This window comes from Eurosta solidaginis, chromosome 1, assembly GCF_040869045.1.
Source record: "Eurosta solidaginis isolate ZX-2024a chromosome 1, ASM4086904v1, whole genome shotgun sequence".
Lineage (NCBI taxonomy): Eukaryota > Metazoa > Arthropoda > Insecta > Diptera > Tephritidae > Eurosta > Eurosta solidaginis.
This window is the reverse complement of record NC_090319.1, coordinates 189,195,263-189,222,342: the sequence shown is the minus strand read 5'-3', so window position 1 is coordinate 189,222,342 and position 27,080 is coordinate 189,195,263. Positions and strand designations below refer to the sequence as shown.

The following is a 27,080-nucleotide window of genomic DNA, read 5'->3' as shown; positions in this document are numbered from 1 at the left end:
TCAATAAAGCTGTTCAGTTTAATATACATTTTTTAATAATATTTTGTAATTTTTAAGTCTTTGAACAAACAAAAAATGGCTTGCGTACTAACATTTTTTTAAAATTCAGTCTTTGCTTTTCATTAACATCAATAAAGGTGTCAGTTTAATATACATTTTTTTTAAATAACATTTTGTACTGTTTAAGTCTTGGCTTTTTACATTTACGCTATTCACAGGGGTGGTAAATAGGTATGTTTATATTAAGATAAATAAGATACATTTCATTTGGCTTGAAATAAATAAAAATAAAAACACACATTTCATTTGGTCAAAATGGAAAATGTTAACATAGTAATTTATGTGTATTTAATAATTTTCGTAAAAACTTTATTTTTTTTTGTGTTGTATGAAAAAAAATGTCACTATATTTTAAATGAAAATATACAAAAATGTAGGTACATATGTTACGAATGAAACCATTTTAAGTTTTCTCCCAGTTTACTTCAGTTCACTGTATACAGTGTTCCACAAAAGTCTACTTAGATGCAACTAAATTTCTTTTTTCAAAATTTGCATAACAATTTTCAGAATTTTTTCGAATATGAAGTTTTGTAGCCGATTCAATTCTTGTATAATAATGTGTAACTTACAAGCAGATCGCTCGCTTCCCTAATTTTTGACAATTCTTTTTTCGATCTTAAGTTTTTTCACCCAAAGACGTTAGAAAAAAAAATTGCCAAAAACCAAGGAAACATTCAATCTCTTTGGAAGTTACACATTATTAGAATTGAATGGGTTGCAAAACTGCATACTTGAAAAAATTCTGAAAGTTGTTATGCAAATTTTGAAAAAAGAAATTTAGGTGCATCTTAGTAGACTTTTGTGGAACACTGTATACAGTGAACTGAAGTAAACTGGGACAAAACTTAAAATGGTTTCATTCGTAACATATGTACCTACATTTTTGTATATTTTCATTTAAAATATAGTGAATTTTTTTTCGTCGAGGGTGTTAAGCAATTTCTTTCATACGACACAAAAAAAAATAGTTTTTACGAAAATTATTAAATACACATAAATTACGATGTTAACATTTTCCATTTTGTCTCAGTCTATCTTTAGTTCACTGTAATATAGGACACATAGTTATTCTGGCTAGTGAATGTATACATATGTAAATCTGAAAATACATAAATAATTGTAAAAATTACGACGGCATTATTCTTTGCTAAAAAAAAGAAAAAGAGAAATTAACATTTTATCAATATTATTGCTTTTGCTCTTACCGTGCAAATTTGTTCTGGTATTTTAATACCAGCTCATACAACTCAGCCTTGAAATCCTTTCCCAGTTGAGGGAGTTCAGTTGACCATTCACGGCCATTTGATGCCACAAAATTGCCCAGTTCATCCCAAGCATCAGCTTTTGCGGCCGTTGGCATTGTCTCCAATGCTCGTTCCATCACCTCGGAGAAACTATTGTCATCTTTTTTAGCGCGACGTCGTGACACTGATCCTCGGGATGTTGACGGTGTTGACATCGAGTCATCGCAGTCCTCAGAACCGTCTGTGTCACCCTGGCAAGCAGGTGAACTCTGCTGCGATTGACATTTCTATAAATCAATATGTACATGTTAAATAACCGCTAATTATTAAAAAAAATGCGCCTGAGTGGAAGATTACCCTATTTCAAAAAAAATTTCAAAATCACCCTATCTCATAATTTGTTTGAACAACGGTTAAAAATAGCTTTTTCGCAGAATATATTGAGGGTATTCGTTTCATTTCTTATATATGCCTCGAAAAGCTTGTATAATGTAATGTAAACTTGTATGAAAAATTAGATATACATATACGAGTTTTACAACACACAACAACAAGCACTGGCAACATAAGTTAGTTCTGCTATTTATGGGGCGGCTATGGGAGCTAGGAGGTACCCCGTTAATGCGAAAGTAAAAGTGAGCATATTTTTCATTACGCAGTACCATGCCTATCTAAAACAACGAAAATTCGAGTTAGACCACTTGTGCTTTACGACGAATATAAGCGTAGTAACGAATCCACTGATTATTTTATTTCTTTTGTTAAAAAGCTAAATGTTATTCGCAAGAAAACGATCAAGAAATTCTTGAGCGTTTTTTGGCAAACAGCACTGACCCCTTAAATCATGTCGATCGTTATGAAAAAGATATGTGTATACATTTACATACATATATAAGTCTCTGTATGTTTATAAATACATATATACTTACACTTGGAAGATTGGACGTTGTGTTGGCCTCAATTTGCAGCGACGGCTCCAGGAACTTGAGGGAGTTGTATAGCGGATTTACTGCATATGCTCGTACCGCACCTTGTCCACTTTTGCTCTTATGTTTTCTGTTAAAGGCCGCCTATTATAAATGTTAGATTTAGCAATTACATATATATTTATAAAGAAAAAAAGAACTCACGCGGAAAGAGCAGCGCAGGCTGTTCCATTTGGCAGATACCTCAGATCGCGACATCTGTAAGATATCTGCCACTTCTTGCCATTGAGCCTCCCTCAAATTCCTGTGCCTGTATTGAGGCGACAGAAAATTCCAGGTACCGTCCCTTACCTCTACTTCTTGGACCAGTCTCTCAGTTTGCTCCGCTGTCCATTTCTCTGTTAGTTTGCGCACACGCTTCTTTTTTTCCGTGGTTCCGACTGGGTGAAGGGAAGTTGTACAACTGGAAGTTAACCCGTCCATATCGCTGGGTGGGTGAAGGAAAGTTGTACAATTTGAAGTTAACCCGTCCATATCGCTCTCCATTTTAACTATAAACTCTAAACTAAAATTCAACAAATTAATATAAGTATAAACATTTTCTACAAATTTTATAAAATTTACCTTTCTTGTGAAATCATCTGTGCACTAATGACAGATTTGCCAGCATGTTGGAAAATCTGTTTTGTGTGTCAAACGTTGCCAACTGCGCTGGCAAACTGAAACTTGGTCGTTTTCACTTGGATGTAATTTTGTTTTACAGTGAGCTGTCAAACCTGACTGCAAACGCAACTGACACTATTTGGCAGCCCGTTTTCGTTATTTTGGCAACATTTGACAACATATATGCCGTAATGAAAACGAGACTTTACAACCCGATAATAAAAGTTTTAAACGTCACTGATGAGGTAAAATACATTAGAAATTGTAATATAGTTACGGATGAAATCACCAAGAATAACGTGTATAAAATCAATGATATTTCAAAATATTTGAAAAAGTCCGAGGAATTAAAATCAATTTTACAAAAACAAAAACCAAACTATGCCAAACCAAAACTTCTCGATTTATTTCTAAAATATGATGAAGTTTTTGCACTAAAGACCGACCGTATGCCGCTTAACAACTTTTACGAACAGAAACTACGATTAACAGATAAAAATTCTGTTTACATAAAAAATTACCGTTTACCATATTGTCAGAGAGAGGAAATTAATAGCCAAGTTGATAATTTATTACAAAATAATCTTATAGAACACAGTTATTCTAACTATAATAGCCCACTGATACTTGTGCCAAAGAAAAACCAAAATGGACAGAAATCCTACCGCTGTCCTACCGTCGACTTTAGAGCCGTAAACAAAAAATTGATAGCAGACAAATTCCCACTTGCACGAACAGACGATATTCCGGATAATCTAAGCAGAGCCAAATATTTTTCTACATTGGATTTGTATTCAGGCTTTCATCAAATTCCATTAAATAAAGATTCTAGAGACATCACCTCATTCAGCACTGATCGTGGTGCTTTTCGATGGAAAATTTTACCATTCGGTTTAAACGTAGCTCCGAATTCATTCTTAAGAATGATGTCAATAGCCTTTTCAGGAATTTCTCCCAACCAAGCCTTTTTATATGTCGATGATCTTATAGTTGTTGTTGTTGTTGTTGTTGTAGCGATAAGGTTGCTCCCCGAAGGCTTTGGGGAGTGTTATCGATGTGATGGTCCTTTGCCGGATGCAGATCCGGTACGCTCCGGTACCACAGCACCAATAAGGTGCTAGCCCGACCATCTCGGGAACGATTTATGTGGCCACATTAAAACTTCAGGCCATCCCCTCCCTCCCCACCCAAGATCCATGAGGAGCTTGGGGTGGCCAGAGCCTCGTCTGTTAGTGAAACAGGATTCGCCGCGGATAGGTGAGGTTGACAATTGGATTTGGAGAAGCTATATATTGCGCTGGCAACCTGAAGGGTTGCGCTACACACCCCTTGAATCTGGTATTTTAGTCGCCTCTTACGACAGGCATACCTACCGCGGGTATATTCTGACCCCCTTACCCGCTGGGGTATGATCTTATAGTCATTGGGTGTAGCGAAGCTCTCCATCTTAAAAATTTAGAACAAGTCTTTCAAACATGCAAAAAATTTAATTTGGGTCCAAGTCCCGAAAAATGCAACTTCATGCGTTCAGAAGTCACTTTCCAAGGACACAAGTGCTCATAAAGAAATATCCAAAACCTTGTGATAAAGATGCAGTAAGACGATTCGTGGCATTGGCCAATTACTATCGAATGTTTATACCAAATTTTGCTTCAATAGCAGCACCTTTAAATAAACTTAACAGAAAAAGAGTGGAATTTAAATGGGATAAGTCATGTGATATAGCATTTGAAAAACTTCGCAAATCTTTAATTTCTCCTCAAATTCTCCGATACCCAGACTTCAAAAAGGAATTTATAATTACAGTCGATGCTTCAAAAATTGGTTGTGGTGCCATTTTAAGTCAAAATCAAGATGGCAGAGACTTACCAATTTGCTTCGCGTCCAAATCATTTAATAATTCAGAACAAAAGAAATCAATAATTGAGTTAGAACTTTTGGCTATATTTTTTTGCAATCAAACAATTCAGTCCATACGTTTATGGCACTCACTTTACAGTCAAGTCCGATAACCGTCCATTAGTTTACTTGTTTAATATGAAAGACCCCTCTTCAAAACTTTCACGTATTAGGCTTGAACTATCAGAATACAACTTCACTATTGAATACATAAAAGGTAAAACTAACGTAGGCAGATGTACTCTCCCGCATCATAATAGAGGAAATTGAAAATTCAGGAAAATCAATTTTAGCGGTACAGACAAGATCACAGACAAAACAAGAACAATTCACGCAACAACAAGGCAAAGAAGAAAACGTAAAGGAAAACATAAAATTACAAGTTTATGACAATTTTTCAAACGAATTTTCAGAGAAAATACCCAGAGTAAAATCGCAAATAAGTTATGATAAAAGTGGTAAAATTACAAATTTTGAGATAAATGCGCATTTAAAACACAAAAAAAAAGAAATTGAGTTAATTAAAGTTGCGTGTGCTAACAAAATAATACATTTAGATGCATTACTTTTGAAGCTCGAAAAAGAAGCTGGCAAGCGCAATAATAATATAGTTGAATTGCAAAAAAATTATAATATTTTTAAATATTTTTCGATATCAGATCTGAAAACCGCTGGGAATAAGATTTTAAAAAATTTAGAAATCGTCCTAACCGAACTCGTAGAAACTGTGACAGATGAAGACAAAAAACAACAACTGATAACAATTTACCATAACGACCCAATTTTAGTAGGACATTTCGGTAGCAAAAAAGTCTATGCAAAACTAAGAACCAAATACTATTAGAAAGGTATCACGCGCGATATAGCGAAATTTGTTAAAAAACTGCGAAAAATGTCTTTCGAATAAAGTAAAGCCTAAAACAAAAGTACCTTTAGTACTAACTGAAACACCCTGTAAGCCATTCGACATTGTTGCTATTGATACTAGAGGGCCTCTACTACAATCCGATAATGGTAACAAGTTCGCTGTAACCATTATATGCGATCTAAGCAAATACTTAGTAACGGTTGCAATACCTGATAAAAGTGCGAAAACGGTTGCATCAGCTATTTTGAATATTTCATAATAATATATGGCATTATGAAAACAATTAAAACAGATTTAGGTACCTAATACAAAAATGAAATTTTTTCAGAGTTAACAAAGTTATTAAAAATTCAACACACATTTTCCACAGCGTACCATCATGAAACTCTTGGCACAGTAGAGCGAAACCACCGAGTTTTCAATGAATATTAAAATCTTATCTAAATCCTAATTTTTCCGACTGGGATGTTTACTTGAAATATTTCACTTTTCTTCATAACACAACAACAAACACAGTATTCGATAATAAATTCTCACCATATGAATTAGTCTTTGGCAAAGCAGCTAATTTACCAAATGAACTGCAAGCCGATCAAATAGACCCGATTTACAACATAGAAAACTATTCGAAAGAAGTTCAATTTCGTTTTCAAAACACTCACGAATTAGCAAAAAAAAAAAAAAGCCGTTACAGAACACAAATTAAAAAATCAAACCGGATATAACAAAAATTCACAACCAATATCTGTCATGGTACTTGACAAGGTATTGCTTGAAAAAGGAACCCGCGACAAGCATAGTAGTATCTACATTGGTCGTTATACCGTAATAGGTATTGACGGTGTTAACGTCACTTTAATTGATGACGAAACGAAGGAAAAAAAAGTACATAAAAATAGAATAAGAAAAATTAATTAAATAAAATTTTAATTTAATTTCTATTGTTAAATTAGAAATAAAAATTGAATTCAAATAAATTTAAACAACCATTAAAATTTAAAACATTAGAATTAAAACAAAACAAAAACAATTTTTTTTAATTACAAAAAATAAATTTAAGTCCTACTTTAGAACTATACTTTAGAATTTAATTCATTAATTAGATTTAAAAAATAGATGTAGATTTAAACTTAAAAAAAAGACTGTTACATTTTTTTTAAGATAACAAATTACATCACTTTTGGGATAGAAGAATTTGGCGAATACTTCTTTTCCAAAGGGGGACGATGTAAGGTAACTCTTAGGTTTAAGTGTTGCTTATTAAACACACCCAACATTCACAATGAGGCTTACCTCACGAAATGTTAAAAGGAATGACGCCAGAATTTTACACGCATTCAAACTGACCGGTCGTGCCTGCACTTGTGGCATCGAAATTAAAACATATAAATAAGTATATATAGTCGCGGTTACTTAGTTTGTGTAAATTACAAATAACTTTTTTACTTTATTACTTTAAACGTATTACATTTCAAAGTGCTGAATATTTTATGTAAAGCGCAAACAGAAATCACGTGAGTACAAACTAGTGCGCATATTGATTGCACATTTTCAGCATAGAAACCATATTCTAGCCAGTACATGGCGAATATCCATGTCCACCGCAATTGACATATTACAGTCTAGGTCTTATTATTTTCCTTTTCATTATTTATTTTTGGTTCAACATGCGTCCTTCTGATTTTATCCACTAGTGCTTTTTTATATCCGTTGTTTGCAGCAATGGTATATATGATTTCAAGCTCTCTCTTATATGTCTCTTGTGTAAGAGGTGTTCTGTCAGGTCTATGTACTAAATGCCTCAATGCTGCATTTTTATGCTGTTGGGGGTGTTTTGAGGTATTATGTATTATTATGTCGGTGGCCGTTGGCTTTCTATATATATCGTAGTTAAATCTTTTGGCAACTTTATCAATATTTATCGTGAGGCCAAGATAGTTTATTTCTCCGTCTTTTTCGCTTTCCATTGCAAATTTTATATTTCTGTGCTGCTTGTTGAGGTACTCCAGTACAAGCTCTCTGTTATTAGTAGTTAAAACGCATATTACGTCATCCATATGTCTACCATAAAAGTACACGCCTAATTTAGACTTCGGCTCCTGTATGTACTTTTCTTGAAGATTTTGCATGAACACTTCCATAAGAATGGCTGATGTGGGGCTTCCCATTCCAAGACCGTTTGTTTGTCTATATATTTTATTGTTGAATTGAAAATAGTTTTGACGTAAAGTGGTTCTTAGCGTATTTGTGATTTCCGTACTTTTCACTTTGTTTTTTGTATTATGAACTATTGTTGAGCTAACTATGTCCAAAGTCTCGGATAGTGGTATTGATGTGTATAAATATTTTATGTCAAAAGATACCAATTTGCTGTTTTTTGTCAGTTCTACGGTCTCAAGTTTCTTTATTAGTGCTGTTGTGTTAGCTATTGCATTTTCGTTCCTTAGCTCCAGAGTATATTTCAATATCGTTTTTAAATATTTGGACAGTTTTTAACATGGTGCCGATTTAAATTAATGATGGACCAAAATACAGGAAGGACAAACAGCTAATGCAGAAGAGAAAACAATAAAGAATCTGCGGCACAAACTAAGGAAAAACAATATTGTCACAACGAAAGCGGACAAAGGAATCGCCACTGTGATAATCGGAAAAGAGGAATATATAGCCAAAACCGAAGAACTCATAGAGGAAATGAAATGTCGTAGAATAGGAAATGATCCCACCGATGAATACCAAAAACAAATCAAAGTTACTTTAAAAATATGCAACAAATATAATAGACTCTAACATGGCACATAGATTCGTCCAAATGAACCCTTCGGCTTCTCCACTGATTGCGCTACCAAAAATCCACAAGCCGGACATGAAATTGAGGCCCATTATTAATTTTAAATCGGCACCATGTTACAAACTGCACAAATATTTTAAAACGATATTGAAAGATACTCTGGAGCTAAGGAACGAATATGCAATAGCTAACACAACAGAACTAATAGATAAACTTGGGATTGTAGAACTAGCAAAGAACAGCAAATTGGTATCTTTTGACATAAAAGATATATTGTCGCAAGTGTTTTGGATATATGAATTTTTTAGTATAGGAAATTTTTTCCAGAAATCAATTATAATAAAAATACAAACTATCCAGGAAGTTCTGCTTTGCGGATCATTGGCGCCCCCTGTGAGTAGCGCCCGGGGCAAGATGCCTCCCCCCTCACTACGCTACTGCAATTAGTATACTGGAGCATCTTTCTACATGGAGCCTCGGTTTATACTAAAATAAACGTGAAAAGACGAAATGCTCCTAGCTTACTGTTTACATATTTTAATTAACGTTAAAATTAGTGTTATCTTAATAAAAATAATATTTAAACAATGTATATTTCTGCATATTTGAACTAAAAATTGTTATTTATGTGCTATTTTGAACCCGATTATAAAAAAATTTACTTTTATCAACCTAAGAAAAAAACTGACGATCGGATGATTTGCATTTGAGTTTATATATCATCTAAAAGCCTTTAGAAATGATGATAGCCAGATTTCGGACACTTTTTTTTTACTATCGGCTAGTCTCAAACATACCGTGGCATAGTTTAGAACAAATCGTGCAAATTAATAAAGCGATTTAAAGAACTTACTTACTTAATTGGCGCTTAACCGTCTAAACGGTTATGGCCGTCCAACAAGGCACGCCAGTCGCTCCTTCGCTCCGCCAACCGGCGCCGGTGATTATCGCCAAATTTATATCTGAGCTAAAAGTCATGAAGCACTAAAGGTCATCGACCGGCAGACACTGAATAGTGGAATAGAATCGAAGTGTAGCATCCCACACCGTAGTAGGGGATTTTCATACCATAAAGAGGAACACAGCGGAACGATCTGATTTCATACGGGCAGTAAACTTCATCACATTGTAAGATATTTATTTATAATTTTTTTTTTTCTAATTTTAATACTTTTTTTGAAAAGAACAAGTTTATAAAAAAGTGCATAATAAATAATATCGAAAAAAAAACTTAGAATATCTACATATTTTTAGCAATGGAACCAATTGAAACCGCGATAACGCAGCTAACGAAAAGCGTAGACACAACCCTCTGATGGCCATAGGGTATAACATTAGGCCGGGTCGATTTGCGAGGAGGCAAAAATATCGCCCATTGCTCTGTGAAAATCATATTCTAGGGATCAAAATAAGAAACTTTGCCGAAGGAACCATACCTCTAAAACGAATTCTGATGTCCCTCCCTTTGGGTCGTAGGGGCAAATTTTGAAAAATCCCACTTTGAAATGCCTATGTTTTTTCTTTTTGGAGTTTATTTTTCTCTTTAGAAATTTGTTTAGTCAGAACATATGTAAATGAAAAAATTAATTTAACTTAGTAATAGAAAATAAATAAAAAAAAATTATTAGAAATTAGCGTTTTTACAACCCCCTTTTAAAACCAAGGCATCACTGTGATGCATTTGCATGTCGTAAACATAGTTGTGTGGGTTTTTTATTCAACCGTTTTAAAAAATAAAGGTTCACTGTGACACAATTGCAGATCGTAGAATTGCTTGTGTTGTTTTTTTAAGCCACCACAAGACATAGCAGGTAGAATTGAAATTGCCCCTACCCAAAAGTTCGACCCAAACGGGGGGACATCAGAATTCGTTTTAGAGGTATGGTTCCTTCGGCAAAGTTTCTTATTTTGATCCCTAGAATACGATTTTCATAGAGCAATAAGCGATTTTTAAATCGACCCGCCCTAGTATAACATATAGCTAAATCAGTTCCGATGAATTGTGGGCACACATAGAATACATAGAATTAGTGTAGAGGGTGAAACAAAAACACATATTTAACTTACATCTGAGTAAAATGCGTATTGAAATTTAGTAGTACACATTTTATGCGCAGCAATTTCAGAGGTGTATTTAAAGTTTGGCGCTTAGCAGTCCATATAAAGTTTAAGCGTATAGACGTTTACGTGTAAAAAAACACGGCTAGTGTCAAAACCCTACCAACCTTTGAAGGCTTGCCGTCCAGTTTATTTCGTGGGTTTATAATGTCGAATCGAAAAAAATTTTGACATCTATTGGAGTGGCCATACAAATAAGCGCAATTTCGGCGTCGGATTCGTGGTGGGAGATAGACTTTGCCGCCATGTATTGGCGTTCACGCCTGTGGGCGAACATCTCGCCGCTATCCGAATAAAAGTAAAATGTTTTAATATATAATCCATCTGCGCCCATGCGACGACAGAGGAGAAAGACGATGAGGTGAAAGACGCTTTTTATGAACAATGAGAGCGCACATACGAGCGCTGTCCCCACTATGATATAAAAGTCGTACTTGGCGACTTTAACGGCAGGGTGGGCAAAGAAGTCGGAAAGTTCAGCCCACACAATGAAACTTCTCCTAAAGGACTGAGGCTGATTTACTTTACCGGCGCTCGAAACATGGTCATATCCAGCACGAGGTTCATGCATAAAAAGATACATCAAGCTAGATGGCTTTCCCCTGATCCAAATACTCGCAATCAGATCGATCACGTTGTGATATACGGACGACATGCCTCTAGTGTTTTAGATATGCGCACGATCCGAGGACCTAACATCGACTCGGAACATTATCTCGTCGCAGCCAAAATATGCACCCGCCTCAGCGCGGCTAAAACCGAGGAAGAAAACACAAGGAAAGCTAGCCGTCGAAGAGCTGCAATCGCAACAGACTGCCAATGATTTCGCAACGCGACCCTAACACCTACTCTCTGAGAGCACAACTCAGCCCGAAGGAATACAGGAGCAGTGGGAGCATATCTCTAAAACACTTCCTACTGCCTCCGAGGAAAAAATTGGTTACCGGCGGCCACGGAAAAATAACTGGTACGATGAAGAATGCCGTGTTGCAACCGAAACAAAATACGCTGCCTACAGGGGTACATTAAAAGCAAGCGCAACAAGAGGAGTTTGTGAAAGCTACCGAGACGCCTTTTCAGGAAGAAAAAAGTAGAGGCTGAAAGGCGTGAGTGAGAGGAGCTTGATCTGCTAGCCACCAGGAATAACGCCCGAAAATTTTACCAAAAAATTCGGCGACAATCGGAAGGTTTTAAGACCGGGGCGAGCTCTGTAAGAATGAAAACGGCGACCTAGTAGCTGATGTCCAGAGAGTACTTGGGTTATGGAGGGAACACTTCTCTGCTCTCCTAAATGGAGACAACGATTTACCGAACAGAGATAACGAACCCGATCCCGCAATCGATGATTATGGAATAAATGTCCCCCCACCTGATTATGAGGAAGTCAGAATAGCAATAACCAAATTGAAAAACAACAAGGCCGCGGGCTGATTGGACCTTATTAGTGCGGCTTCAGACCTGGTAAATCTACCATCGACCAGATTTTCACAATGCGCCAAATCTTGGAAAGAACCCGCAAAAATTATTGGAACACATCACCTCTTCGTCGATTTTAAAACCGCCTTCGAAAGCACGAAATGGAGCTGCCTATATGCCGTTATGTCTGAATTTGGTTTCCCCGCAAAACTTATATGGCTGTGCAAAATGACGTTGAGCAACACCATCAGCTCAGTCAGAATTGGGAAGGACCTCTCCGAGCCTTTCGAAGCTGAACTAGGTTTCAGACAGGGGACCCCCTATCGTGCGATCTCTTTAATTTGATGCTGGAAAAAATTATACTAGCTGCAGAACTTAACCGCTCTGGAATAATATTGTATAAAAGCATGCAGTTACTGGTGTATGCTGATGACATTGATATCATCGGCCTAAACACCCGCGCCGTTATTTCTGCTTACTCCAAACTGGAAAAAGAAGCGGTAAAGATGGCTTTGTCAAGCATCGCGATCTGAGACTGCTCAGCTACAGAAGAAATTTCATCAGCCAAGCGTAATAGTGAAGCTATCGTACGCAAATTTAAGTGAGAAAAAGAAAAGTTGAAAATTCCCGTTTCTCAATATGGCACATCTGTAAGTACGCGATTATAGAGATAATTTTTAAGAACTTTTAAATAAAAACTATAAAAGTCGGTAACTAATGAAATAAGTTATTTAATTTAAGTTAATTTTTTCCTGGAATTATTTATTTTCTAGTTCTTTTTTACATTTTATTTAAGGCGGCTAAGGCACAGGTTTTTTTTTTGTATTTCATGGGATTTTCTATGCTAGGGTACAGTTTTCTACGCGTTTCAATGACTTTTCTTTGCTTTTTTGTAAATTTATCTCATATAATCTGCAGAATTTATTAAATACTACGACTTTCAGAGGTTTATCGTTGCAACAAATACTTGATTACATTCAACATATGTCAAACACTCTTTATATCGAGCCTCCTGTAGACGGAAACATATCTGGCGAAGATGATGCTGAAGATGATTGTGCTGGAATCCCTGATAACGTATGACCTGCTTAGCTAAAAGGCGGCTGTGAAGTAGTAATGGCTAGTGGACGGCGTTTCGGTTATCCTCTCTTGGCTTTTCTCAGTTCATGTGTATATAATGCTATGGGAACACTTCGTGAAAATAGAAGTTCAGCAAGCTGTCCACTGGTGCAGAAAAAAGTCTTCAAGTCAATGGAATGAGATTACTCGCAATCAAGTGAGATGAAAAGCACTGACATATGTTTGGTGAGATGGAAAGATAATAATGTTGTGTGCATGCCTGCATGCATGCATGGTGAAAATCCGAATTCAATGGCACATCGTTATTCGAAGGTAAGTGGAGCCAAAATAAATGTACCCTGTCCTTGTGCGATCACGTATTGACGGATTCGATCAAATCTTGGCGCAATATCGCACCGCAAACAGGGGACAAAAGTGGTCGTTAAGCATTTTTACCTGGCTGTTAGATGTCTTATTAAAAATGCTTGGCAGCTTTATCGGAAAGTGCAAACGACAATGTCTCAATTAGATGGCCCGATTCCATCCCACAGATATGCTCTACAACCAGGTTGAGTGGAACACACTCTTCGTTTTGATCAGAGCGGATATATTGTAGTACCATCGAATCGTAACCGTTGTTCCTGTGAAAGATGCATAGTTAACGGACGATCAGCATTTATGAAATGCATCGTAGGACTTTGTTTGAAGTGTTTTGCAAGTTACCATACCAATCCATGATTTCAACCACCTATATTTTAGTTCAGAAAATGTGTTTCCATTATATTTTTATAAACTTATTCGTTCCTTATTTACGGTTTAATAAAAATGTTCAAAAGCGTCTATTGTTTGCGAAATAAAGTTTAAAAACCCATGTCCAAAAAAGTTTTCAGGAAAAGCGTGACAGTGGATTATAAAATGGACACCATTTTCGTGTTCAGGAGGTCAAAATCTATAAGACAGCTTCTTTCCAACTAAATACAAGACAAAAAAAGTTACGGGAACTACCGGGTTAATTAAGAGAGGTGGGAACAATCTTTTTTTATAGAAAAAAGGGAGTCCGAGCTATCAAATGTGTTTGAGTGAGAGTTATAATCTTGGCATAAACGCCGAAAAGGTTCATTTTGTTCGAAATTCGTTCTACATGGTTTCAGCATAAGAGGTTTGAAGTGTCTCGATGTCCAAGAGGGAACGCAAAAGTCACTTCATTCAGAAGGAATGGGATCGAAATTGATCCATTTAAAAGTTTTGTCATAAATATTGCACCAAGCACATCCCTTCGACTAGCAAGAGTTTGAAGATTGATAAGCTTTAATCGGTTAGTATAAGGTGGAAGATGAGTGAAAGAGTCCCATTCAAAATTTCTTAAGGCAAATAGTAAAAATTGTTTTTGTATTGATCCGAGACTGTCTGCATGGACTTAATAACGCGGATTCCAAATTATTTAGCCGTATCCCAATATTGGCATAACTAATGTTGTAAAAAGTGTTTTAGTTATGTAAGGGTCGTTAAATTCTTTTGACCACCGTTTAACAAATGCAATAACACCTTTGCCTTTATTCACTGTAGCATTAATATGAAGATTGAAACTAAGTTTGGAATCCATCATGATTTCCAAGTCAATAAAATTATTTACAGTTAATTGACTATAGTTGTTAATTTTATATGAAGCTGGTGGCGAAACTCTCCGAGAAAAACACATGAATTTAAATTTTTTGAGGGTGAGCGGCATATAATTTACATTTCACCAGGTAACCAAGTGATTTAAATCCATTTGAAGCAAGGAATGTTCCTCAACCGAGGCACACGATTTGAAAAGTTTTACATCGTCTGCGTACACCAAGATTTTTGAGTATTTAATTGTACCGTTTATGAACAACAAGAACAGAATCGCACCAAGATGGCTGCTTGAGGAACACCAGAAGAAACATTGATGACCCCAGAAAGTGTATTTTTAAAGATTACTTTTTGCGTATGATAACCAAGATACGAAGAAATCCAACATATAAGACGGGGTTGAAACCCGAGTTGACCGAGCTTATGAATAAGTATTGGGTGTGATACTTTGTCGAAAGCTTTACTGAAATCGGTGTAAATTACATCAGTGTGAAGGCCTTTTCTAATTCCATTAGAAACGTGGCGGTAAATTCTAGTAAATAGGTGACAGGTGATTTGCCCTTACAGAACCCATGTTGCGAGATTGCAATTATGGGGGAAATAGAGAATGTTAGGTGGTGGATAGCAATAGCCTCAAATAACTTTGGGATAGCGGATAACTTTGCTATGCCCCGGTAGTTTTCTATTGAAGACCTGCTTCCATTTTTATGAAGCGGGATAAGAAAAGATTCCTTCCACATTGTTGGGAAAACGCCATAAATTAAAGATAAATTAAATAAATCTGTTAGCGGCTGATAGATGTTTGCAGGACATTTTTTAAGAAAGTGTGTCGGTATCCTGTCTGGGCCGTATGTATATGATACTTTTAAAGCTTTTAAATAATATAATACATCTTCTGAAGATATAAATGAAGCTCTGATTGAATAACACGAATCAATATGGTATGGGTATTCATTAGGTGAAACGTTGGTCTCAATAGTGTACTTTGATTTGAAAAATTCCGCTAAGAAGTCGGCGATCTCTTGAACATCATTGGAAACATTAACTTGGAATTTCATGGATTATGGAAATCCTTTCACCCTGCGTTTAGAGCTTACGAATCCGTAAAATGCCTTCAGGTTGCAAGTTATATTTCTTTTCATTTTACGAAGATTAGCTTTGTAACACTTTTTGTTCAATTGAAAATACTTGCAGCGTAGAATCGAGTACTGTAAGTAATGGTTATGTAAACCCGTCTTTTTGAAGAACTTGAAAGACCGAGACTTTTTATTCTTTAAAATTTTCAGCTCTTTAGTGAACCATTCCTGGCTTGCATTGGAATGTACACAAATCCGCTTAGGTACGTATTTTTCAAAAATACAGTAAATGGTATTGTAAAAGTTAGAAACGCTTTGCTGCACATCAGCATTAAATATTGGCCACACTGTTCGAGATAAATCACGATTTAATTTTTTGAAATTGGCTTTCGCAAAGTCAAAGCGATAACAGGACTACTTACAACTTCGTAAACTATTTTGAGGGAAGGGTGGTAAGCATCTTCAGGTTCAATAATGGGTTCGCATCGACTAATGGAATTTTTAGAGTCATCATCCACAAAGGCTAAATCTAATACTTTTCCGAATTTATTCGATTGGATGTTGATTTGATGAAGGCACAGTTCAGCCATTCCGTCTAGAATTCATTGTTGGAAGACTTTGAAGAAACTGGTACGATATTAAAGTCAGAGATGCACCATGATTTGTGCGGCATATTGAAGTCACCCAAGGCAATAATGGAATCGGAAGGCTTTAGCATCGAATTAACAGTTTGATGGTGAATGAGAACAAAACGAAGTACCTGCTGTCATCGAGCAAAGAGTCAGCGCATATGCGCCTTGGCAACCACGCTACTATTGGCAGCCATAATTTGGGAATAGTAAAAGACTTCGTTTATTTGGGAACCAGCATCAACACTAGCAACAACATCAGCTCTGAAATCCAGCGAAGAATCACTCTTGCCAATAAATGCTACTTTGGACTAGGTAGGCAATTGACAAGTAAAGTCCTCTCTCGGCAGACGAAAATCATACTCTACAAGTCACTTATCGTACCCGTCCTGCTATATGTTGCAGAAGCGTGGAGCATGACAACAGCATATGAAGCGGCGCTGGGAGTGTTCGAGAGAAAAGTTCTTCGAAATATTTATGGACCTCTACGCGTTCGCGATGGCGAGTAGCGCAGAGGATTTAACGATGAGCTGTACGAACTATACGCAGACTACGATGTAGTAAATACAAAATGAAAAAAAATAAAAGGCCCTGTAGATAAAGCTATTATTTCTTATAATATTTCCGACGAGGATAGGGGAAAAATTAAAAGCTGTTTGTCACTGCACTACGCAGACCAACGTAAGCTAAGGACACTTGAACATGAACTAGGATCATTGTCTCAGAAACATTTTAGCGTAGTTCAATTATACACAAGAATTAATCACCAGTTATCACTTATAGTAAATAAAATAAAAGGGCAAGACTACTGTAGGGAAACAAGCAATGCGCTTTTGGAAACCTACAGAAACAGAGCCCTTGGCGTTTTTATTAGATTGAGTGGCGATTTGTCCAGGAAGCTTGTCATCCAACGACCCAATAACTTACCAGAAGCCTACTCATTTTGCCTTGAAATACAACACCTTGATTTAAGAATATATCCTATTTATCCTAAGAATAAAATTACGCCTATTTAAGTGCCTAAAAACCAAATAAAACAGAAGAAATCTTTTGCACCGAGGGAACAGATCCCGCAGAAAAAAACCAAACTTACAATAGGAATTTAGATACTAAAATTCCACCTACATCACGGCTAAAATAACCTAAGCCCCAGAGGCTCCTTCGATTCATTCGAGGAAAGTAATTTATATGAACCGAGTAGAAAGCACGCCAAACAATTCGTCAAGTATTTATAGGAAAAGCAAAAAATTATTTAATGTTCAAACAGATGATCAGGGAGCCGACACAATCGAAGGAGACGAGGAGGTACATTTTATGACGGAGGCCTATCTAGCCTACCCTATTTAGAACTTACTTTACAAAAGGGTACTATCCTAAAATTACTTATAGATACAGGGGCCAACAAAAACTTCGCGTGCGGAAAAATTTCCAAAAATTCAGTGAAACTAAAGAAGGTTCAATCCGCTGCCGGCCAGGTAGAAATAACTCATAAACTTCCGGACCATTCTTTAAATGCACGGCATAAAAAATAATTTAATTTAATAAATACTCTACCATGTAGTATTGCCAATAAAATATAAAGTTTCAAAACAAGTTAATAATCTTGAAGAAACACTTTACAGGCATGAAGTTTAATAAATTATTAATAAATACGCGGACATTTGCCATAAACCAGGGAAGACCAATTTCGACGCAGATGCGCTCTCCAGGCTTCCCATGGAAATTAACTCAATGACATCGTCATCATCTAATTCTCAGCATAGTGCAGCAGAGGATAGCTCACATCTTATTCCTCATTGCGAGGCACCATTGAATGTGAAGAAGGCAAAGACGAAATTATTCACGAAGAACCTCACCCAAGGAACCATAGCTATCAAATTAAAAGTCAGATCTCCAATAAAGTGAAATTAGTTAAAATCTTAAAAGATTATCTTAACCTAAATATAATTAATGGAATCAAAATTCCAGAAAAATATATATTGTTACCAGACCTTTAAAGTACTTAGTGCATACTTGTACTAGTACCAAATAAGTACAAGTACTCAAGTACTTCAAATCTAAGTACAACATATAAGTACTACAGTACTTGTACTTGGAATCCGAAAGTACAAGTAGATTTACTTACGAAATACCTGCAAGTACACGAAAGTCCTTTTTTGCTAAAATATGTCAGTTTGATTTTATAAATAGAAAATCAAAATGTACAACATCTGTTATACAATTTTTATTGAATATGAGTTAAATTGATATTAGAAATCAACAAGAAGTAAAACAAAATATTAAATAATTATAAATTGTACAACAGCTGAGGTGAGGGGAGGGTGAGAAACTCTCGCGATATCTTCTCATTCCATTCCGGCCATGTGAATTTTGCCGTGTGGCATCTATCATGATGCTTCCACCTGGCTCCCGCTTCTATCAGTAGAGCCTCCTTTATTTTTAGCTTGCAGATGGAGAGCGGCATGCCCAACCTCTTCCAGGATGGCGAAAGCGGAAAGGAGGTACCCTTTCTTGCAAGCCTATCCGCCATCTCATTACCTGGTATGCCCCTATGTCCCGGAACCTATACCAGATGCAGAGTAAATTGTTCAGCCATCACGTTAAGTGATCTGCGACAGCCTACTACAGTTTCAGTGCTGTTTGACTATCTGGGAAAATATAAACGTGCTTCTGAGGGACTGCCTTCTGCCTAAGGTAGTCCACAGCGTCTTGTATGGCCGCAAGATTGGCCTGAAATACGCTGGAGTGATCCGGAAGGCGAAACGATCTTTTTATGTACAATCGTTCCGAATATACACCCCCTCCGACACTGTTATCCAGTTTACATCCATCTGTGTATATCTGAATGCTGCTAGTGGGCCAATCAATGTCATTCACCCTCTCAGAGATTAATATCTCGTATCCTTTGTTAAAGTTGGTATGTGGTTTGCAGAAATCTGTCCATTCTGCTATGCAGAATCTTGCGAGAATTTCAGCATGGTTGCAGTGAGACATGTGATCAGTTTCCTCAGCGTAATAGCTGCACATGCTGCATATTTTATGCCTACTATATCTACGGGTAGCATTTTCAGTAATACATTCACAGCCTCCGATGGCGTTATGCCTATGGCTCCGCTTATGCATAGTAGTGCAGATTTCTGCACCCTTTGAAGAGCAAGAACCGTCGAGGATTTATTCAGGGCGGGCCACCATACAGCCACCCCGTATAGCAATATTGGCCTAACTATTGCCATGTATATCCAATGCACTATCATAAGGGATATACCCCACTTCCGTCCAATTGCTCCTTTACATGTGTAGAGGGCAACCGTGGCCTTACGGACACGTTTCATGGTGTTTTGTGTTCAGTTCAATTTCTTATCAAGTGTGAGCCCTAGATAGTTGGCGGACTCACTTAATTTAAGCACTGTGTTTGCCAGCACTGGAGTTGAGAGAGGTGGTATCTTATACCTCCTCGTAAAGAGCACCAGCCCCGTTTTATTTGGGTTAACGCCCAGACTATTATCAACGGCCCATGCTTCGACTCTTCTTAATTCCACCTGCATCATATTGCAGAGAGTTTGTGGAAACTTCCCACTTATCACCAAGTCAAGGTCGTCAGCATATGCTATGCGATGTAATTTCGTGCAATGCCGTTTCCGTTGATTTACTCTTCATATAGGCGTGTTGTGCTTCACCTCTAGTTAAAACGAAGATAGACTGAAGGGTCTGAAGTCTTTAGGCTTCGCGTGGCACGCTTTATCTGCCTTGGGAATAAATACCAACCTAGATCTTTTCCATGTACGTGGGATGTGGTTAAGTGCCACGATACCTCCTATTATAGCGTATAGCCAGTTAGTGCTGCATTCCAGTGATTGTTTCAGTTGTATAGGTGTAACTCCGTTCGGCCCTGGAGTTTTGAATAGTTCAGACGATTGAATGGCCCAAGATATCTTATCTCTTGTAATTAGGTTGTGCAGTATAGGTTGCACCGTTACTTGTGTCGAGTTTTGTGAATCCCCCTTTTCGTTCCTAGTTGCACCTGGAAAATGTGTATTCAGCAGTAGGTCCAGGGTTTCCTCCCCAGTTTCGGTCCACGAACCATCAGTCCTTTGCAAGCATCCTGGGGCCGTATTAGCCGATCTGGAAAGTATATTCCTGAGTCTCCCCCCTTCAGACACTATTTCCATGCTGCTACAGAAATCTCGCCAAGAGGACCTTTTGGCTTCCCTTAGCTCAAATTTAAAATTTCTAAGCTGTTGCTTGTACATCTCCAAATGCTGATCATCGCCAGAGGCTTTGGCTGCATTGAAAGCCGTCCTACTTAATCTGCGAAGGTTTTCGATTTGTGAATTCGACCATGGTGGCTTATTTTGATCCCTTTGAATTCTCTTCGGATAGACGTTATCTAGTGCCTTACGGCATGCCCCCTGAAGTTGTTTACCAGTCTTTCCAGTTCTAGTATGCTGCCTGGCGTTTCAGGTACGCTCTCAAGTGATAATATATTAACTAGTTCCCTATTGCTTTCTTGCCAGTTTGTATTTTTAATATTTCTGGTGGCAACTCTCTGCTTCTTCACCAAGTCTAAGGCGAATTGGATGTAACGATGGTCAGAGAATGAGTGGTCCTTAAGGACCCTCCAGTTTCTGACCAACTCTTCCGCATCTTCTGAGACTAGGGTGACATCGAGAACTTCCTTTGTAACTAAGGTTGGTTCTGTTCCCCTATTGCGTATGATTAGTCTAGAGTTTAGGATGGAATCAAAAAGTAACTCACCCATTTCGTTTTCGTCATTACTTCCCCAGGTGGAGTGGTGCGCATTTACTTCTCTTCCCAGTATCAATGCACCTGATATAGCTTCCACCAGCTTCCTGACGTTCGATGTCGGCACCGTCTTGTCCTGGGCTAGATAAATTAATGATAGCCTGATTTGACCCATACTTAAGCTCGGGCTGATCGTTGTTTTGTCTCCATCGCTAAATTGAGGAAGAAACAAAACATTAAGTTTGGTACTAACAAGTGTACACGATCTAGACTTTCCCGAGCTGCCAAAACTTACCAATGTGTAGCCGGTGGACTTGAGTCCGCAAATGTTTTATCTTATAATCCATGGCTCCTGGATGAGGACAATACCAGCTGCCCCTTTAGAAGCCAGTCGGAGCAGCAGTGCAGCGTGGGCTGCTTTACTGTGGTGCAGATTTATCTGAAGGACCCGCACCAACATCGCACATTAACGCTCCCTGCTTGAGCGCGGAGTTAGCTGCATCTTCCAGCATCAGCTCCTCCTCCGTGTATTGCAGTTGTAACCCGCCTATACCTATGGGTGAAGCATACGAGGTGTAGCCGTCCAACGTATCCGGCTCACCCCCATCTGCCTTCATATCTTATCCAATATTCCAAATTTCTAGCGGCGTTGACATCATAACTATAGACCTTCATGGTGATGGTGTCTAGAGCAAAGTTAGTCACACCTCCTGTTTTCTTCAATACGGATAACGATTCCTCATTCAGTAGGAGGACAGCCTGACGTGTGGTATCGTGCACTTTCTCAACGTTGACAACCCTCCAATTCGAGGCCGGCAGCGTCGGGTTGAGGATCCTTATCATATTCAGTATCCTCTCTGGTTCAGCTATTTTTGCCGGTAGCCACACCCTTGCTCGTGGCCGTGACGGTATATCCTTGAAGTCAACCGCCCTGAGCTTCGCTCCAGGGTAGACTTCACCCACGGATTCTATCGCCGTTTTGTAGATAGATGCAGACCTCTTGTCTCCGCATGCCTAACCTTGATACTGCCCTGGAACCACCCGGTGTCCTTGCATACCGGTGGCGGTCCGGGATTGCGCATAAGCACATCCAGGGTAATGTTTGAAGGCTCGCTCTTCACCCATTTCCATTTGTCCTTCTTGACTGCGCCGTCTGGCTGATTGTCGTCAAGGACCCCTACCAGGATTTTGTCCTTGACCACTTCTGCAAAAGAGAGCCCATGCACTTTCGGCCTCTTTGATTTGGCAGGCACTACTTCCGCCGACCTTGCCATTTTGGTTGCTGCTTGTGGCTCCCTCCCTTCTGCAAGACGAAACTCCGGTATCACCTCTTTCGTCCATTTGATTTCCACGTTGTCGCTTTCCGCTCTACTCACGAAGTCTGGCATTCGTGCGGATCTGGTTATAATCCTTACAGACGCTCTCCTGTGTTTGTATCCAACTTCACTGGAATGTGGCCGCTCATTTGGCTTTGTGAAGGCGGTGGGTGTCGGGGGTGGACCACGCAGGGCCTGTGCACCAGCTTCAACTGAGGCTGCATTCTGCACACCTATTGTGTCTCTGCTCGCGCCAGGAGTATCCCGGAGAACACCCCTTTTCCCTGCCTCACTGCCGCAAGTTTTGTTGGGGTGAGGGTTCTGATCAGCATCGCCAGTGGTCCTGAACCATCCCCTTTTTTAGCCATCCTCTGGCGGCTAGAATGACCCTGCATCGCACTGGACACCGTTGTGGTGGGCAGAAGCCCTCCCGGCTTTTGAGGAGCGCCGGTCTCTATTTGTTTTGTTGCGTTTTTGTTTTGTTTTCTTTGGGTTTGATTAATGTTCCCACGAGTAGGGGAGAAAGGAACGTCCACCCGGGCAGAGATCCGCAATACCCGGGTAAGGTCTTCATACAACCTGGTGCGACCTGGTACCAGGAGGGGCCGTTCGCCACTAGGCTATTTAGGGTCCAGCCTGGCTGATTCTCGGCACGGAAACGCATAACGCCTTGATCCAGCCCCCGAGAAGGAAAGAAATAGGGAAGAAAGAAGAGAGAGAAAAAGTAATAGAAAGAGAGAAAGATACCCCACAGACCATGATCAAGAATCATTTCCGTATAACCAGGCCATTAATGAGTCAGGCACACGGCCCTGATTTCCTGATCTTAGCTGGATGTAAATACCTGTAAAACTCTTCTTCAACCATTTTGCAAAATTAGGTGATCGTAAGGGTGCTGGTTTCTTCGAATAGCTCATCTATTTTAACAAATTGAGGGTTAATAAAGATATCATTTCACAAATGCATACGAAGATAAAAAATAACGCATTAATACCTGGAATTTTTTTTATTGTTGATAAGCTCATGGGAAAATGCGTATTTTGTGATGCACGCCTAAACGACAAAAAAAATCGTCGAATTTTTCAAGCACCTGCGTATAGAACACCCGGTAAAGCAGGTGGGGTTTAGCACTCAAGCCGTACAACAATTTCATTAAGTGGAAAGAGGTTTGCTGACGGAGTGATGAGCTTCACCACTCTGAAATGTGGAAATGGAATCATTCCAACAAATGTTGAAAGGAACTTCGATAAAGGGGATGATACGTTCAAAATTAATGACTAAATTAACGAACGACTTACAAAATTTTTAATTATCATAAAATATCTCATATTTGTGGAAAATACCGGTTTGATCAGTAGTTGAGCTGATTGTTAAAAAATGTTAGTTGATCCGCTTCAAAACCGTTCAATACTTGTCAAAGTACTTCGAAAGTACTTACAAGTACTGTATTTGTACTTCAACAATTCAAGTACAAGTATTTCGATACTTATACTTGTACTCATTTTCCGAAGTACTCAGGTACTGATACTTATACTTGTGCTCGTACTTTTTTTACAGGTCTGGAAGGAGCCAGGGTTGCCACGGCGATCCAAGTAAAGGAAAAAAACTGGCCCCTTGGTGACCGAGTCGTGCGAGTTTTTTACCTTTCCAAAGCCGGTAACTTGGGGGAGTCATTTATATGACGCCGATTACTACGGTTGTTTTGCAAAGCTCAACCGAATAAAATATGGTCCAAAAGGATCCAACAACCGTAATTTTCAACGGGATGGCAACCCGCAGCACGACAACGGCATTTTCATCAGTGCTGTCAAACTGAGAAAAAGTGGGTACCGAAACCCCGCAATATACAAAATGGTACCAGCTGTTCCATCTATAATGACTCCTCGCGCAGTCCTAGGCAAATTCCTTACATACAAATAAGAATTCAAAAAAACACATATCATTAAGAATTATACTCATTAAAAAAAAAAATGTCTATCCCTTGTTTTTGGGTTCTGTTTTTTTTTTTTTTGCTGGGGGGAAGGGCGCAGGACTTGTTCCTTACATACAAATAAGAATTCAAAAAAAACCCATAAAAAAAAAAATAAATGTAAGGCGCGATAACCTCCGAAGAGATCTAAGGCCGAGCTTCTCTTCCAATTTGCGTCGTGCTCCTCTTGATTTTTCCCTACAAATTGGCCGGACGGGACCTACATGTTTTATGCCGACTCCGAACGGCATCTGCAAGGCAGATGAGTTTTCACTAAGAGCTTTTCATGGCAGAAATACAATCGGAGCGCTTGCCAGACACTGCCGAGGGGCGACCCGGCTTAGAAAAATTTTCTTCTAATTGAAAAATCTTATTTCCAAAATTTTTGATGTTGCTTTGCCCGGGAGTTGAACCCAGGGCATACGGTGTGATAGGCGGAGCACGCTACCATCACACCACGGTGGCCGCCAAACCAAACCCGTATCATTAAGAATTATACTCATTTAAAAACAAACAAAAAAAAAAAAAATGTTTATCCTTTGTTTTTGGGTTCTGTTTTTTTTTTTTGCTGGGGGGAGGGCACAACCAACATAATAAACTCAAAATAAGGCACAACGTCACTCACTCCATTCGCTGGGGTACAAAAAATAAAAATTCTAATCCCGTAACTGAAAAGTCAGTTTTTCTACGGCCCTAGTGCCAATGAAAAAAAAACTCACCACATCAGCTGGCAAAGAAACATCCTACAGGGTGGCACATACCATTGAGCATAATGGTACGTGTATATATAGCCCGTCGTGAGCAAAGCCTAGCAACCAAACAAGTTTATCACACGAGATCACGCGACAACTAACCACTCGCCCCTGCACTTCGATAATGGCTCAACCCATTCAAACATGTTGCACTTCTGCCAGAAAAATAGGTCGTGATGTAAACGGTGCGGCGAGAAGCATCATGCGATGCTGCACATCACTTCGACTGACGAGGAGGAGCAGCTACTCCACGAGGCCCGCGCAAAGCCATGTAGTGTCCAATTAGAAGAGGAGCTAGAATCACCCCGAGAACGGGTAGACGACTTGATTTCATTATATGCTTCGGACGCTGAAAAGGAGCGATTTCCGCCGAACCGGAGCGGAGACTATGTCTCTTCACCCGACTACAACATCAGCAACACGATCATTTCGACCTCTATGGCAGCATGAGAGGAAGCAGCTCCAACACGGTACAGCGACAGCGCAGCGCCATACACACAACTGCCGAGCGGAGACCCGGTATCTTCGCCTGCAACCCAAGAACCCCAACGGAGACGACATTCGCGTGACTGACAGAATAAAAGCAATGCGACCCATGCCGCCGTAGTATCCAATTTTCGGCGAATAACTCACACGACCAACATCGACAGCGCCATTTCAGCCCCTTATGCACATACTCGTCTGGCGGACCCTAAATTTATTATTCCGCCCCGATCCGCCTCGTACTAGGGACGTACATGCGGAGATAATACAGCCAGGGATCCTGTCAACCACGTTTGGCCCCTTGCTCGCTCAGAGTACCATCTTCGACTGGGTACTCTCGGGCACAACTAAGGCTTTAAGCAAATGTTTTCGGCATGCCCGAACCACATCCGACGTTATGTCTCACACTTTTTTTTTCCTTTATTTAATTTTTTTTTTTCTTATTTTCGTTAAGTCTAATTATGAAGTTCGTCAGTTGAACTTTCTAATTAATTTTTTAGAATACTTTGTAATAAACGGCAAGAAATATGAACACGTATATCTTCTTATTTCGCTTATCAGTCGCTAGCTCTAGGTGAACACGGCTCGACAAACTTTGCTCACGACGGGGAGAAGTGGGGAACTACCGGAACATAGGCAACCAAGCCTTCCAGCTATGGAAACCATACCCATGAAACACATGAATGGGTATGTGTGCAGTTTGTCAGCACCCATGCGCGTATATGTGGGCGTGATTGTATGAGTGTCTTTCCACTTCTTGGAACAGTAGGACTTTTTTTCGATGCTTAGCGGTTGTCATCAAAGGGACCACCGTTCTTTTTTTTCGATCAACCATCGAGTTGAACCATCCAGGACCACCGCCGTCGTTTTACGCACAGGTAAATTTATTATACACACTGTTATCACTGTAAATTTTCTACCAATTTCATGCAATATAATATAATGACGAGGAAAACCTTCTGTGCTCTTTATTTATTTCTTTCCGAGTACCCATCACGTCCTACATCGACCCTTGAGCGCCAACCCACTGTCGGTTTCAGACGCACTCAGGCCAAAAAATCTCCTTTGATAAATCTGTGTTTTTATACTCAGTTGAGCAGAGCTCACAAAGTATATTAAGTTTGTTCGCATAACGGTACACGAAACGGCATAAACTAGTCGAGATATATGTGGATTTCTATATATCAAAATGATCTGCGCGAAAAAAGGAATACATTTTCATTTGTCAGTCCGTTCGTCTGTCCGTAAACACGATAACTTGAGTAAATTTTGAGCTATCTTAATCAAATTTGGTATGTAAATTCCTGGGCACTGATCTCAGACCGCTGTTTAAAATGAACGAAATAGAGCTATAACCACGCCCACTTTTTCGATATCGAAAATTTCGAAAAAACAAAAAATTGCGATAATTCATTATCAAAGACGGATAAAGCGATGAAACTTAATAGGTG

At 38.8% G+C, this 27,080-nt stretch overlaps 2 protein-coding genes across 6 annotated transcripts in view; both read right to left on the bottom strand.

Moving 5' to 3' along the window:
- The window catches only part of tw (Protein O-mannosyl-transferase 2), a 2,413,568-nt gene that overhangs the window by 2,047,928 nt on the left and 338,560 nt on the right, over positions 1–27,080 (bottom strand). The gene's annotated exons all lie outside the window — the stretch shown is intronic.
- On the bottom strand, positions 1,265–21,726 carry LOC137238735 (uncharacterized). The gene is made up of 4 exons (XM_067763808.1): positions 21,533–21,726; positions 2,438–2,798; positions 2,237–2,377; positions 1,265–1,594 (listed from the first exon to the last, which is right to left on the bottom strand). Exons 1-4 carry the CDS (start codon positions 21,724–21,726, stop codon positions 1,265–1,267), a joined length of 1,026 nt encoding a protein of 341 aa, XP_067619909.1.

Coding starts and splice junctions, on each gene's coding strand:
- LOC137238735 (XM_067763808.1), bottom strand. CDS start 21,726: ATGAAGGCAGATGGGGGTGAGCCGGATACGTTGGACGGCTACACCTCG. Junction 2,799..21,532: donor TCAGATAAATCTGCACCACA/GTAAAGCAGCCC, acceptor GTTGAATTTTAG/TTTAGAGTTTATAGTTAAAA. Junction 2,378..2,437: donor GCCTGCGCTGCTCTTTCCGC/GTGAGTTCTTTT, acceptor CATTTATAATAG/GCGGCCTTTAACAGAAAACA.